This window comes from Propithecus coquereli, unplaced genomic scaffold, assembly GCF_000956105.1.
Source record: "Propithecus coquereli isolate 6110/MARCELLA unplaced genomic scaffold, Pcoq_1.0 Scaffold153, whole genome shotgun sequence".
Classification (NCBI taxonomy): Eukaryota; Metazoa; Chordata; class Mammalia; order Primates; family Indriidae; genus Propithecus; species Propithecus coquereli.
The window spans coordinates 4,300,286-4,315,359 of record NW_012139747.1 but is presented as its reverse complement, the minus strand read 5'-3'; the positions used below and the strand labels follow the sequence as shown (position 1 = coordinate 4,315,359).

The window sequence follows — 15,074 nt, the reverse complement described above, 5'->3', positions numbered from 1 at the left end:
ATGTACATTGTCCCAGAGACCAATAGCCAAATGCTATATGGGTCCCTGGGCTAGAACAATAGAACAGGCATTGTCAAAACATTTCTTAGGCCAACTTTCAGATATGAATGGGGTGTCTCAGAGCTGCGGAGTGGGGAAATCACTGTTTCACAGGAAATTCTATTTTTGGACTGTATGAAAAATGAGGGCTGCATGAAATTGCATAGGATAATGCAGAACAGCACCCCCAGTCAGGAGTCGAGGCTACATTTCCCCTGCTTGTTTCCATGACAGCCCCTTCTTTTGCTTACCTACCTCTGTAGTAAAGTTACTAATTGAGAAAAATGGGGCACTTATGGAAAGGTTATCATGCTACCTGCTATCATTTTTTTTATAGCCAACTCTGATATTCTTTTCTTCTGGTTGTCTGAACTCCATGAGTTCTTAATACTTAGTTGAGCTGAAAATGCCAGTGGGTGATCTTCATCCTTTGCCTACTTCATGTTTGACCCTTAGCTTCTCTGCCACCTTATCTCGTCAATTTCTTTTTTGTATTTCTCCTCTTCTGTGTTATAAGATAATTTATTTTGTCTTCTCATAGTAATAATTCAGTTCTCAGTAGTGAATATTCTTTTTTCGTTTTTTTAAATTTTTAAATTCGGGAGTCATTATATTTTTTAGTTCTGGCAAGCCACTTTTGTGCCTCAATTATATCCTCTTGAGAATTCCCTTCCTTTTTTTGTGAAAGTGATGCTTTCTCTTTTTCACTAAAGCTGCCTCTGTTGGAGCCAACTGTACTATTTGTTAAGCTGGGTTCCCTCCCCCAAGTTCCTGAATCCTCTTAAACATGTGCTGATAACCATCCCCTCACAGTTCAGACTTTGGGCAAATTAAACAAGTCGATGGAGGACAATAGAACATGTTTTCTCCATTCCTGTCCATCAGGCCCAAGAACTCCAGTCAGCCCTCTCCGGGCCTGGAAGTGTCTGGCCACACCAGCTGGCAGTGATTTGTGAAATTGAACATAAGCAAATCAACTATTGGGGGGAAAAAAAAAAAGTGCCCATTCCTGATGCTTTAGAAATGAGAGGGTATGTAAATGGCGAAGTGTGAAAGCTCATTAATTATATGGCAATAATTATTTATGGTATATGACAGCCAAAATCAAGCCAACGTACACTATCTAAGGGAAGTATGGCCACTGATGGGAGAATCACATTACATGGATTTCCCATTCTTTAAAGGAAAATTTTAGGGGACCTGACCAGCTAAGAATCCCAGAAGATGCAACCTTACCCACCCATGCTCAATCTGGGCCTTGCCTCAAGCAGTGCTGATTGACCCATGAATGGACAGACATTGTCATGATAGGGCCATCTGTAAGTAAGTGAATGAATATAGAGGACAATCAAAGATATGGGAGAGATAGAAATAGAGTTATAGATAAAGAGAGATGGGAAAGGAGAAAGAAAATGAAAATGAGATACCTTATCTCTCATTCCATTTATAGTTTGGGATTCTAGTCATTCATAAAACCCTTCTCCACTTCTGGCTCTCTGATTTCAACTCTTCTTTAAAATTATAGTTAATTTATATAACATATTCTCCCTTATCTAAGCTGGTTTGACTATATTTCTATTTCTTGCAAGCAATCTCCAACTAAAACCAAACCCAAGTTAAAATTATGGTAATCTGATCAGTTTGGCCAGGTCTTTCTTGCTTATGTCTTTCTTGAACTTTAGGCTCAAATAACCAATTGTTTATTTGAAATCTTCGCTGGACATCTAAAATTATCTCAGATTAACTTTTTACAATATAATTCTTGTTTTCTTTATATTTTTCATATAAACATGGTCCTATATCAATTTTCTTCATCTCAGTAAATGCACCAAAATTTATCCAGGTGCTTAGGCCAAAAATTTAGTTGTCATTCTTGATTCTTCTGTTTTGGTTACGTACCACATCTGATTTACCTCTATAGTAGACATTATGACTTTTTGCCAATATTCAGTTCACTCTATTCTAAATATGCAAAAGGACTGCATTTCCTTGTGCCCTGGAACTCAGTCTCTGGGTGCCTTTCTCTGGACAATGAAATTTTAGGGAAAAATACATGCATCATTCCTTTCATAAGCATTTCTACAAAGGAATTAGTTGTCTATCTGTTCCTGTCATGTGATAGATGATATTTCACATGGTACAGTACTGTCAGCCTAGGTTCCTGACTGAGCCAGAGCACTCTGCAGACTAAAGATATATACAAATAATATTAGTAAGAAATCAACAACTTTTGCTGTTTTAAGATGCTGAGATTTCGGGATTGTTTGTAACCGCAGCATGAGCTGGCCTATCCTAACTGAAAACAACCCCCAAGTCCTGTTGGCTGCATTGTTGAAGTATATATCAAACTTGATACTTGCTACCTCCTTTTCTACCATCACAGTATTCCAACACATCCTCATCTTTTGCCTGAATTTGCTGCAAGACCCTCTTAATCAGTCTTCCCTTTCCTATTCTAAAATCTCTAAAGGCCATTTTCCAGAGAGCAGCTAGGCTTGTTTGTTAAAGGTAGATTATATCGTGTTACTCCCCTGCCCAAAAGTCTTCAACAACTACTCTTCAGAATAAAATTTGATGTCTCTCTTTAAACCACAAAACCCTATAATCTGACCTCTGCCTATTTTTCCAAATTTGTTTCCTGCCTTTCTTTTATCTTTCTGTTCCATCCACACTGGTTCTCTTACCATTGCTAGCAAACAATAAGCTCATTCTCCCCTCAGGGTTTTTCTCTTGTGGTTTCCTCTGTGTGGAATGTCCTACTGGAGACCGCTGTGTGGCTTGGCTTACTCTCTCCCATTGTACCAATCTTTGTTCCAAGATCACATCCTCAGCGCAGTCTCTACATTATCTAAAACCACATCCCCCAAACATTCATTATCCAATTGCTTTGTTTTATTTTGTAAAGCACTCTTATTTTTTTACTTGCTTAATTTATGTTAAGCAAACATAATTTTTTTTCTAGACTATCAATAACATAAGGCAAGAATTTTGTTTTTCAGTTCTCTGTCCCTGGAATAAAAAAAAAAGTGTCTGGTACTTAGTGAGATATAATAAATATTTAACAAATGAGTGAATTCATGAATAGCTTAAACAATCAGGGTGTCAAAACAGTATTATGACAAAGAGACAATTGAATTATTACAGAAGCAATGCTTTTTTATAAGTCCTTAACCTAGCTTGTTTGTTATAACAGAGCAAAAAATAAGTCAAAATACTGCTAATTATTTATGATGTACCACTTATAACTCACATATTAAGTAAAACCTGATGTGTTCAGATTAAGTTGTTTAAATTAGCATATTGAAATAAGGAGTCTTTTAAAGGAGAATTAGCATAGGATATGTTTAAAGTTGCAATGGCAATAACTAAGTTGTGTTTCTCTACCCAAATTATCTATATATTCTACAATGGACCCAAAAAATAGTCCAGAAAAAAAAAAATAAAAAGGATATGAAAGCAAAAGAATGAATACAAAGACAGGGTAGACAAGTGAATTAAGTAGAAAATATTAGGCTGAGAAATTTCTAAGGAAAATAACTTTCTGAATAGTTTAACAAGAGAGGATCAATCAGTAAAATTTGTCAATAAGCTGCAAAAGTGACCAACATGTTTATTCTTCATCACCGCCTCTTCAATGATATGTATTTATGCATACTTCCATCACATGCCAAGGTGACACACATGGACACTTCCTCCAGTGGGGCATATCCTTGGATTATCATTCTGGTGGAAATGATGGATACACACTGATACACTTGTTCAGTTATCAACTTTCACTCACGCAACCTGCTACACTTTTGCAAAGCAGATGGCCCAGGTGTGGAGCATTTACTTTACCCAAGAGATATATTGAAGATAACTGGCTTTTAACAGAACTGAATTCTTCCCCTGGCCTCGGTGGCATTCCAATGAGGAATGTCTGTTAGAGTCATGAGAATCAGGTTGGACTCCTAGCTTGGTGACTTTCCAATCTTGAGTATGCCATTTAACCTTGGATGCAGGATGAGGACGAGGCTAACAATACCTATCCCTAGATATTAGGTTTTATAAAGTTTTTGTGAAAATAAAATAACAAGTGTCAAAGACATGTTTTGTAAGCTGGCTATTTTAGATATTTTTGTTCTGCTTCTTTGAGGTAATTTAAGGTAGCCTCTAAATTGAAGTTGTCATATTTATACATTTCAAAGCAAGAGGAAAAGAATGAACTGGCACCAAAATGAATATGTTTGGCCATGCGGCCTTTACTTCTATTTGAGATTAACAATGTTCATATCTGGTTAAGAACTGTTGAAATTATAATAATTAGAAAATGACATCACTGTTTCCTTAAACACACAAAGCCACCAAGCACTATCTCTCATTAGAAAACCCCACAGCCAGCCCCTATACCCAACCATCTCCAAATAATCCATCTCCTACCCAAGGAGAAAGCTAAATTCATGTCTGCCATACATTGAAAGAAACATTTCTATAGCCCTTATGTGAATATCTGAGCAGAAAAACAAAAGTCAAAAGGAAAATGCACAAGACTGTGCATTGCCTGAAACCTACTCGCTGTTACAATATGGAAACTAACAAACTTTTAAAATATAAAGTTCCATGGTTTCTAGTTGTTTCGTTGCTTTATTGCTTTATTTGAGTTATTCTCCTGTTCATCACTAAACATATCCCTAAACAGGAGGCATAATGAATACTCTGAAGGAAGAGTCTAGTTTCATAAAAGCTCCTGGTCATAACAACTTAGCTGTCAATTATCCAAGGGCACTACAATTGCACACTCAGAAGTCACTTTAAAGTAGTGATTAGTTATAAATACAGAGAACATGGGATGCCAAATAATTTTTGGATACCAAGAATCGCAAATCAACAATGCTTATCTTTAAGGAAAATAGTACAGAAAGACCTCGTATTCTTAATGAAATTCATCCTGTTATTTCTTTCACACATACAACCCATATTATCCAAAAATGTAAAAATGAGATTATGGCTAAATAAATCTGATTACTTTGCCCATCCTCATCATCAAATCGATCAATACAATTACTGCAGTCAATTAATTACAAGAAAATATTTAATCACCCATGTAACCTAAATGAAGAATGGTCAGCTAGCTTTGGCTCAGTGACTAGGTCTAGTTGATATTTCTGAAATTTATCTGTTTTTGGAATCAAGGATGAAATTACACTGTCTTGAATGTGCACTGATCGCGATGTTTCTCTTACCTCGTGGTGATTCTTGGCCAGCCATTCTTTAATGGTGCTGAGGGCAATGACTGCAGCAGGCTCATTTGGAAAACCTAAGTGAAGGGCAGAAAGAAACAAATGAACAAAAACAGATGAAGGCAAGAGAGACTAATCATGGTGTGATACAGGAGTTTTCTCATTTAAATAGTATTTAATTCAACCAGTAAGTATCGAGCAAGGCAGGGCTCAGTAAGGTATCCACGGATGTGAAGCCTGGGGCCCTACACACAAGGCAGTAAGAGGGCTGGTCCTATACCAGTATGCAGTTAAAAAAAATAATAAAGGGTTTAATTGTCTCTTCGAGCCTATATCAATTAAAAACATATTTGTGTATGCCTAATAATTACAAATCACTTTCATATAATGTTCTTACAAGAAGCACTCAAATTAAGGCTCCTTACCCTCAGCTTAAAAACCAAGTAAATGTGGCTCAGAGAAAACACGTGGCTGGCCCAGGGTCACAAGGTCAGCAGTACTCCATCAATGAACTGCCAGAAGGGAGAGCAGGTAACTTGCCAAGTAGTCACACCACAAAATTCAAAGACAGTCACTCCTGCTCCACTTAGGGCCATCAGAGACGATGTTTGGGATTAAGACAATATGAAATGATCCTGATCTTGTCATAGGGGTTTAATTTTAGAAGGGCAGCAAGAATGACAGATTGATGCTTTGTCCCAGGGAGCCTGATCACACATACTTAGAGTTTCCAAAACACATCCAGAATGTCTGTTTAGTTTGTATGAAGTGCACGTTCCTGAACCTGCAGAATCAGACATTCTGCCAATAGAGATGGTATGTGAAGGAATAACCTTATAAATTTATATATTGATGAGGCAGAAAAAAGAAGAGATAGGAGTGACTATTCTATGGAAACTACTATCTTTAAGCTCACCACTGGCTTCTTAATCACCAAATCCCATTGCCTTTCAGTCTTCAAATTCTGTTAATAAATGTGCTTAACTAGCTTTTCATGTTTTACTCTCTTCTCTCCTGGATTTTTATTTAAGTGTATTTTTTATTGTTTTAAGTAAAAACTCAGTGTTTTTTTTTTTAACATGTTCACAAAGTTGTGCAACCATCAATAATTCCAGATTATTTCATCATCCCAAAAAGAAACACTGTACCCATTAACAGTGACCGCCCCCCAATTCTCCCCCCATCCAGCCCCTGGCAACCGTTAATCTACTTTCAGTCTCTGTGGATGTGCAGATATTCCTCCTGGATTTTTCAACACTGTCTTCTTCCATGTCTTCTCCTCCCCATTTCTCTAATTCTTCCCTGGTTCCTTTCTCCAGGAGCATCCATTATATATATGTCATTCCCAACATCCTAAACTCAGCCCTCTTTTTTCTCTACGTTCTCTACTTTAGCCAGCCCCAGCGTCATCCACTAGCATGCCTCTGAGGACGTCTTCCAGTCAGGGAGGCTCCTGAAACATTGTTCGTGTAGATGCAGAAAGAGAGATGTTGGCAAAATGAAGAGATCTCAGATTTAAAAGACCCAGTTTTATTGGAGAGTAAATACATATTCTAGTAGTTCACACTGATGGTTCACATCTCAGTAGGTCTTCAGAATGGGAAAGAAAGGTGTTGTCCCCATTTCCAAGAATACATGTTGCTTTTCTAATTAGGTTTCTACAGGCTTTGCTAGAAAGTGTGTTAGGAAAGAGGAAAAAATAAATCAGGGATAAGCTCCATTTTTCTTAATTTCTAAGCCAGAGAGAACAACTATGATAGGGAAAATGTGCACAAGTTCTGAAACCTTTGTAATGTCTATGACATTTGGGATTGTGGATTTATTATGAATTGTTTGATCCTATTTATTTTCTTTAAATGAATGCTTTAAAATGTAAAAACCTTAAAATTAAAAAAAATAATCAGTTAATTCATTAAACAAATTGTTATTGAATCAAAAATGAGTAGATATATAGACACTTTTAATGAGTCCCTGTCCTCTAAAAGACCAGGGTCTAGGGGAGGAAAAGGATGGCTTTAGTCACAACCATAGTTCTCTCTTCCAGTCACCACCATAGTTGTCTGCAAAACTGCTGGAAATCGAGTCCTAAAGGTATTGTCCTGCTCAAATGTTTTTCACTTCTCCTTCCTTTCTTTTTTTTTTTTTTTTTCCATTGATCGCATTCAAGGTCTGATCAGCCCTCACCCAGACAACTGCAGTTGACCCTTAATCGAGATCCTTTGGTCTTCCTCCCTGCCTCCCATCTGCCCAGCACAACCACCTCCAAGTGATTCTTCCTAAATCATAGTCATCATCACACCACAACCTTACACAGAACAAACCCAGCCTTTGTTGACTCTCCAGCTCCTACAGAATAAACTAGGTAACCTTAGCATAGCACTACACATTTCACTGGCCCCAAGGGAACATTCTAGACTTATGTCTTAGTTTTCCCTATTTATTCTCCCCATGAAATTCTCCAACTTTTAGGTATGTTTAACAAGTATTTAAATCATAAAATTACAGGGTTATATAAAATAATGTAATCACACTCAGTTGCAATGGTCATCAACATTAACGTTCACCTTTAGAAGACATAATTCCCCACAGAGAAATTATTCAAGTTTTTATAGAACCATGGCAACTACAGTGAGTTCTCAATTTTTCTTGACCTCCTGGTCACTCTCTCATATTCAGCAAAGCCTCTGGCACTGAGTTATAGTATTCATCGTGACCTTGAGGTTTGCTGTAACCCTGGGTGATTTCAACATCCAAGAGGATGAGCCACCCAACACCTGGCCTGCCAGTTCCTCAACCTGCTCATCATCAACAACAGTTTCCTCAACTCCCCTGAGCCACCTCCTCCCTGAATACACCCTGGACCTTGATGTAACATTTCTAGTCCAAAGTAACTGAGGCAGAGCTCTCTCAAACCTGTTCTCTATTGGGTTAGTTTGTTCAGTTACTTTTCAAGGATTACCTTTTCACACACATTGGAAGCTGACTCTATGCTCAAACCACTCCCCAAATTAATGCCAACATTTCCCCCCTGCATTGCCTGGCTCCTTCCTACCTCTCTAGGCTCATTCCGCGCTGTATTGCTCTTTGTTTTGTCCACTTTTATTTGTCCTCTGCTCAGTAATCACTTCTTCAGGAGAGTCTTCTCTGACATCGATGACTCCCTATTTTATGCTTTCATAACATCCGGTACTTTTACGTCACAGACTCGTCATTGCAATTCTACATTCATTTATGTAAATATGTCACTAGTTACCTTAATAAGGTGAAAGTCCAAAGAAGGCAGATAACACATCTGTCTTTGCTTATCACTGGGTGCTTAAAATCTTGCTGGTACATAGGAAATGATCAATAAATAGATGTCGAATGACTGATTGGAGTACAGACTTGTAGATCCTCGTATGTATTGACAACAGGAAAAGACTCATTACTGGGAGTACAAGGGTATTTAGCCTTAAAATACAGGGAGGACAAAGGGATGCTGAGAAGATGCCCAGACAGATCGTTATATCCCAAACATTCTATTTCATCCCTGAGAGGAAAATTGTCGAGAAGATTTGTAAGAGAAAACTTACTTCCTGATGGGAAGATTTTTGTGATTAATTAAAAGGGGAGGGAAATATCAAGACAAATATGCCTGCTTTCAATGGACGTGCACGTACAAGATAAAGCATGCGGTCCAGGCTAAACAGCAACAGGACAATTCTTTCTCCACTTAACTGAGAGACTCCAAGGGTTACAAATAAGACCCACGAATAGACAAGAACAGATTTCATCCTCATGATGGGCTTCCAACGACAGCAAGGCCTACCTCAGGGGGCTACAACGTATTCTGGTCACCAGGGGCTTTTGTTCACAAGAGCAGAATGGCTACCTACGGGGAAGGCTGCAGACAAGCTTCAGATGAATCACTGAATTAGATGACATAGAAAATCTCTTCCAAGTACGAGGGTCAATGGGGCTGAACGAGCCATTAATAATTTAAGGCCAGGCCTATAGGGAGTTGCGTGTGTGTGTCCCCAGGCGTGCATAGAATCTGCTGACATTCCGAAGCTTAGCTCCCTACTCATTAGGATGGATTATTAAAATTAAATTTCATTGTAAATATGGAAGTTGACTTATACAATATATGAATGAACTTTTTTTTAATTTTTGTATTGAAAGTACTTATAAAATTTTACACATTGTATACACATACACACAGACCATTATCTGGCTTAAGATCTAAAACACTTCAACAGCCCAGAAAGCTGCCTTGTCCTGAGTTAAAATAATCACTATTCTGATTTCTATTATCATAGGTTATATCTTTTTATACTTCATATTTATAGAATTATATAATGTTCTTTTGTATCTGTATTTTGTTTAACATTATGCCTGCCTAATTTATCCATGGTGTTACGTGTAACAGTAGCTCATTACTTTTCATCATAATGTTGCATTCCATTGTGTTGATATCCCGCCATTCATTTACCCTTTTTAGTGTTGATGAACAATTAGATTATTTCTAGTTTGAGACTGTTATAAAGCTATTATAAAGCTGCCACGAATACTCTCATACATGTCTTGGTGGATATAAGCACGTGTTTCTGTTGAGTATATACCCAGGAGGCAGAGCTGCTGGTCCACAGGTTATGAAGATGTTTAACTCTAAGAAATTCTGCCAGTTTTCCAAGGCAGCTGTGACAATTTACACTCCTACCGGAAGTAAATGAAAGTTTAAGATAACATTTATCTATAAATACCTACCTATTTATTTAGCATGTTAAGTTGTACTTTCTATTTTCTTGACCACATTTAAAGCTATTAGAGGTGTCTTTAGGCTATTTGATACTTTTCACAACTAGAGCCCAGACAAGTTTGATGATTTGCCTATCTTCTCACTGTATAGCAGTGATGTCCCTAAGTCAAGAAAGGACAAACTCTGTCAACAGAATATGAAACAATTTAAATAAAAGGGACAAAAAAGTGAAATAGCAAGTTGAGTTTGCAACGATTTTCATCCATGGCACATCAAATAACTCATTAAATGTACATTTTCCTTTGACTCAGGTATTAAGTCGATATTTCTTTTCATCAGATTTCACTACAGGAAGATACAGTAATAAAGACTCATCGAAAACTCTACCCCGCCTCTGAACCATTTCTTGGAATTGTTGAAAAGCCATAATGTTTTCAATATAGCTAAAGTGAACCTGATTTTGACTGCCATAGAAAATTTTCCTCTATAGTTTTTAAAAATTTTTTGCTGTTGTTGATACTTCCCCATTATCTTTCACTTTGTCCATAGGCTCCCATGTAAAAACTAATTTTGTTCCCGTGATATAAAATTCAAATATGTTCTGCTAAAACTCTAGCATATTTCACTAAAATAAAGATAGATATGACTTACTCTGCCAGTAAAACTGTCCTTTTTGGAATTAGAAACAATGGATTAGTTTTTCTTTTAAACTTTAAAATGAAAGTCTAATTGTAGCTATAGATTACCATATTATAGAGAGGCATATGGTAATACCTTATATCAAAGAGGATCTTACTATAAAAAATAAATAAAATACAATTGATCATAATATCAGGTATAATTAAACCAGGCTTTAAAATTTTAACCCCATCCACCATTCAGAGTCTGCTCAGGGCCTCCCTCTCTCCTACACCTCCCCCTAACTTCCCCTTCTAGACGTCTAGGACTCATCTCTGCTTTAACGATGGATGCCTTTCGAGCAGTAATAGGAAGACAGCACTCCAGAGACCAATGTCCAGGAAAAGCTGACAAATCCAGAAACTGTTCTTTATGCATTGAATCATTTTATTTTCAGCTAAACAATATCTTCTGCACTGGTTTTCACCTCGAAGGGCTTTAGTCCACACCCTTACCCTACCCAACAGAGCACTTGGCCCAAAGCTGTGATAAAATACTAGCAATGTTATGGAGTCACAAATCCCTGTGTACATTCCGTATTATTTAGAAAGTAGTTGCCATACTAACCAGCCTTCCAAGTGACTAAAAGCACCAAATTGGTACTGAATTGCTATAAATATCCAGAAGTGAGAAGCAATTTAAAAAAAAAAAAACTCCCTTGAACTCTGCACATTAAATTCCCATCCACTTTTGAGCCCTCTATCTCTGCCAAGTCTTTAATGAGGAAAGCATGGTGCTGTTATTTTTATTCACACACATACTCAAAATAAAAATATTATGAAGTTATCGAACATGAGATTTTCAGCGGTGATAAAAACCTCTGACTGTCCTCAGTAAGAGGGATGTGTCAGTGAGTTGACTGAAATGTCAACATCAGTAGAACAGGGATTGTCAACATCACCTATCAATGCAAAATTACACTTTGATTTTTTAGAAAATATAATCATAACATTTTCCATCTTAGCACAAAAGTCCTGTTGTGGGTACCAAAGGGACATGAAAACATTGTACTTTTCAAGCTCTGGTGAAAAGAAATACAAGTGTGAGATGAATTGTGGTTTTTTCATTTCTCACCAATACCCTCTGAACACACACACACACACACACCCACCCTGGGTGGGAAGGAAAGATTGATGGGTGTAGACAGAGAGTATGGTAAGCATGGGGAAGTATAGGGCAATAAATTTATTTTTTTTTTCTCAAAAATGCTTTTGTCAAACTCTTCCCCTAGGCCTCCTTCCAACCCGTAAAAGCAATTCTGATAGCACGATGAAATGAAATTACTTGAGAGAAATGAGCTGAAGGAGCCTCACCGTTAAGCAATTGCTAGACTAGCCACTCAGACAATTCTGGCTAAAGGCTGAGTTTCACAAAAGATAAAACAGGTGAAGTAATAAGAGTGACACTGGCCCCTGTTACTGCAGTGAGCACGGCAGCAGAATGCTAAAAAGGGTGTCATTGGCTTCACTCAGGAGCACAAAAGGGCACCACAGTAGACAAGAGTGAGGCGTCTACAGCCTATTGTTAAGACAGTGGCATTTCAGCTGTTTTGTTATCTGGTTTTGTTATGTGAGTGTATATATGTAAAATATGCTATGTTAATAAGTTGCATAACCATAGCAGATGCTGACAAAGCCCCGCGGCATGTGCCATTTCCTTGCCCACTGGTTCGACTTACACCTGCCAGCCCCTTTTAGCCGAGAGTGCCTTCTGGTAGCCAGAGCTCAGCCACCTGCAGGGCAGGTCCAAAGGGAGAGGAAACAAGGCTTCCCACAAATGTCTCTCAATGATTAATGGGAGTTGTTGGGTAAGTACTCCTGCTCCCTCCCTCACCCCTCAGGGGATAACACTGGGGCGTGTGCTTCACAGCTCGTCAGAGTGCCCAGTGGGATGACGCTCTCGTTGCCCCTTGCCCGCAGTGGCAAATACCTCAATAATGTGCCATTTGCTTCCTTTCTTTGTCCATCTGTCTTCCCAATTCCCTTTCCTAAATCACCTCCCCAATTAACTTCTTGTACCCAAACCTCTAAATCTGCTTTTGGGGAAAGTCAAACTATGACAGCAACCAAAACATACTGACGAACCTGAGACAACGAGGTGTCATGTCTTATCTCAACAGCCCCTTTTCTCCACTCTTTTCTAGTTGTAATCCTGGGCACATGCACAGTGATGTTTTATAAATTAGCTAATGGAGTTGGGGGAGACAGGTGGAGAGCTCACTGGCTGTCAGCATGAACGCACAGTGATATTTTATCTGGGGGAATATAGAGGTCTCTGGGCCTGGCCCACACTGGCAGGCAACCCTGGCCCACCAGACAGCAATATTGACACAATAGTAAATTTCTGCTGCTGCCGTTATCATTCGTCAACTATCACGTATAAGTGACGCCACTTAGCATTTATATGTATGATCTCATTTAATTTTCACAACGATCCAATGGAAAGAAAGAGGACAGAGAAAAACGAATATGAGCTGGCCTGTGACTGGACAGCAACTTTATTGTATTGAGGAAGGGGGGAAAGATAATTAATTTGGATTTACATTAAATACTGCCAAGATATGCACAAAGTATTGTCTGACTGTGTCATGCAAGCTTTAGTAAACGCAGCATAACTCAATAACGCAGTTTGAACAAGCATCTGCTTGAAGAGGCAGCAATGACAGTGCATGTGGCCACTGCATGAGGGGGCATGAGGTGGAAGCCCAGGCTGTTCTCAGGAGCCTGGCTACCTCTGGCTTCCACACAAAATAGCCCAAACCTTCAAAACTCCCTACAAGGTGTATATAATCTTTCCCATTTTATACAAGAGAAAAAGTGGCTCTGGGGGAACTCAAGCAAGGGGCAGGGCCAGTTCACGAGCCTGGGTCTACTTGACTTCCCTCCATCCACACCCTAGCCCAGTGCTGGCCATGGTGTGGGTCCTCACAGCTCTGCAGGATGGATGGGACACGCCATAAAGCCTCTACATCAGAGACTGCAGTTCAGGTGCTACACCATTTCCAACTACACAGTAAGGAAATCATATTGGAAGCCCCTACAGGCAGAGAGCTTATTTCAGAGTGCTGAGCACATGACCTCCTGAGCACCCGATGGACTCAGGAGAGCTGATGTGCCACCCTCTTTCTCAGGTGGCAGCATCCATTCTACCATTTAATGCCTTCATTGCAGAATGTGGATGAGCCCCAAGGAGTCTCTTGGGAATGGAGAAAGGCTGTAAGTCCTAATGTTTCAATCACTTTTGAACATTCAGGTACCATCATTCTGGACATGATTGGAATCTGTGTGTTTGCTGCACACTGTCTCACAAGGAAACTTCTGTGACATCGCCCCTTTCCCCATGGTCCTGTCATGCTCCTTTATTTATTCAACTTAGAATTGATCTCCCTAGCAGGGCCTCCAGAATTAGTCATGAAAAGGAAGAAGGGAAATGCTGTACTTATCTTAATCTCTTCACACCCATTCTTTCACTTCACTTGACATTACCTGTGCCCAAAGCAAATGATATGCCATAAATTCTACTATATTCAGCCTCAGACTTGAGTTATTTTCTTTCATCTATTTAAAAAAATTGTGAAACATGAAGTTTTCAAGTTGTCTTTCTTCTGCTCTGCAAAACAGGTATGAATGAGCTGCGCTCTTACGGGACACAAAGTTACAATCTATGCAAGCTTCATCGCTCCTCAAACTTACGAGCTCCAGTATCTATTTGAGGGTATTTTAAAAATCATCTTTTGCCTAAGAAATTATAATAATGACCAGAGGAATGGCTCGTGAACAAATTCTATTCTAAGCAAGCTGTTCCACAACCCCCGGATAAGTCTTCTGAGAAAGGAGATAAAAGGTCTCATAGAATCACCTGGATAGGATTTTTAAAAATTTTTTTAAAAACATTTTTTTCCCATTTTTTTCCCATTTTTTAAGGGAAATCAAAGGAGTTCATTGAGCGTATCACATTTGAATAGGAAAGACTTGTATTGAGATCTGTTGAAAAATGAAAATGCAGTTTCTACTTTTTTTTCATTAATATTGATGTTTTAATTCAAATGAAAGATAAGGAAATCTTGTTAACTTTATTCTCCTGAGCAGTTGTTTATGCTTTTTTATTTCACAATATCATTGGAGTAAAAATGCTTTGAGTTACACGTATCAATTTAGTTATGCTTGAGTCAGGCCTGTAAGAGTGCCCATCACCCAGAGAGCGTTCATTGTACCTTTCAGGTAGGTTTTTGCCTATCCTCTCCTCTCCCCTACGCTGCTTGATTTCCACTGAGTTTTACTTCCCTCTATGCACACATGTGCTCATTGGTTAGTTCTAGTTTAATAGGAAGTATATAAGGTGTTTGTTTTTTCATTCTTTAGATACTTAGGATAATGGTCTCTAGTTCCATCCAAACTGTT

General features: G+C 38.5%; 1 protein-coding gene across 1 annotated transcript in view; it reads right to left on the bottom strand.

The window, feature by feature from the left end:
• MACROD2 (MACRO domain containing 2) overlaps positions 1 to 15,074 on the bottom strand; it is a 2,082,072-nt gene that overhangs the window by 491,873 nt on the left and 1,575,125 nt on the right. The window contains 1 exon segment of the mRNA XM_012640501.1: positions 5,262 to 5,335. Coding sequence (XP_012495955.1) covers positions 5,262 to 5,335 — 74 coding nt within the window.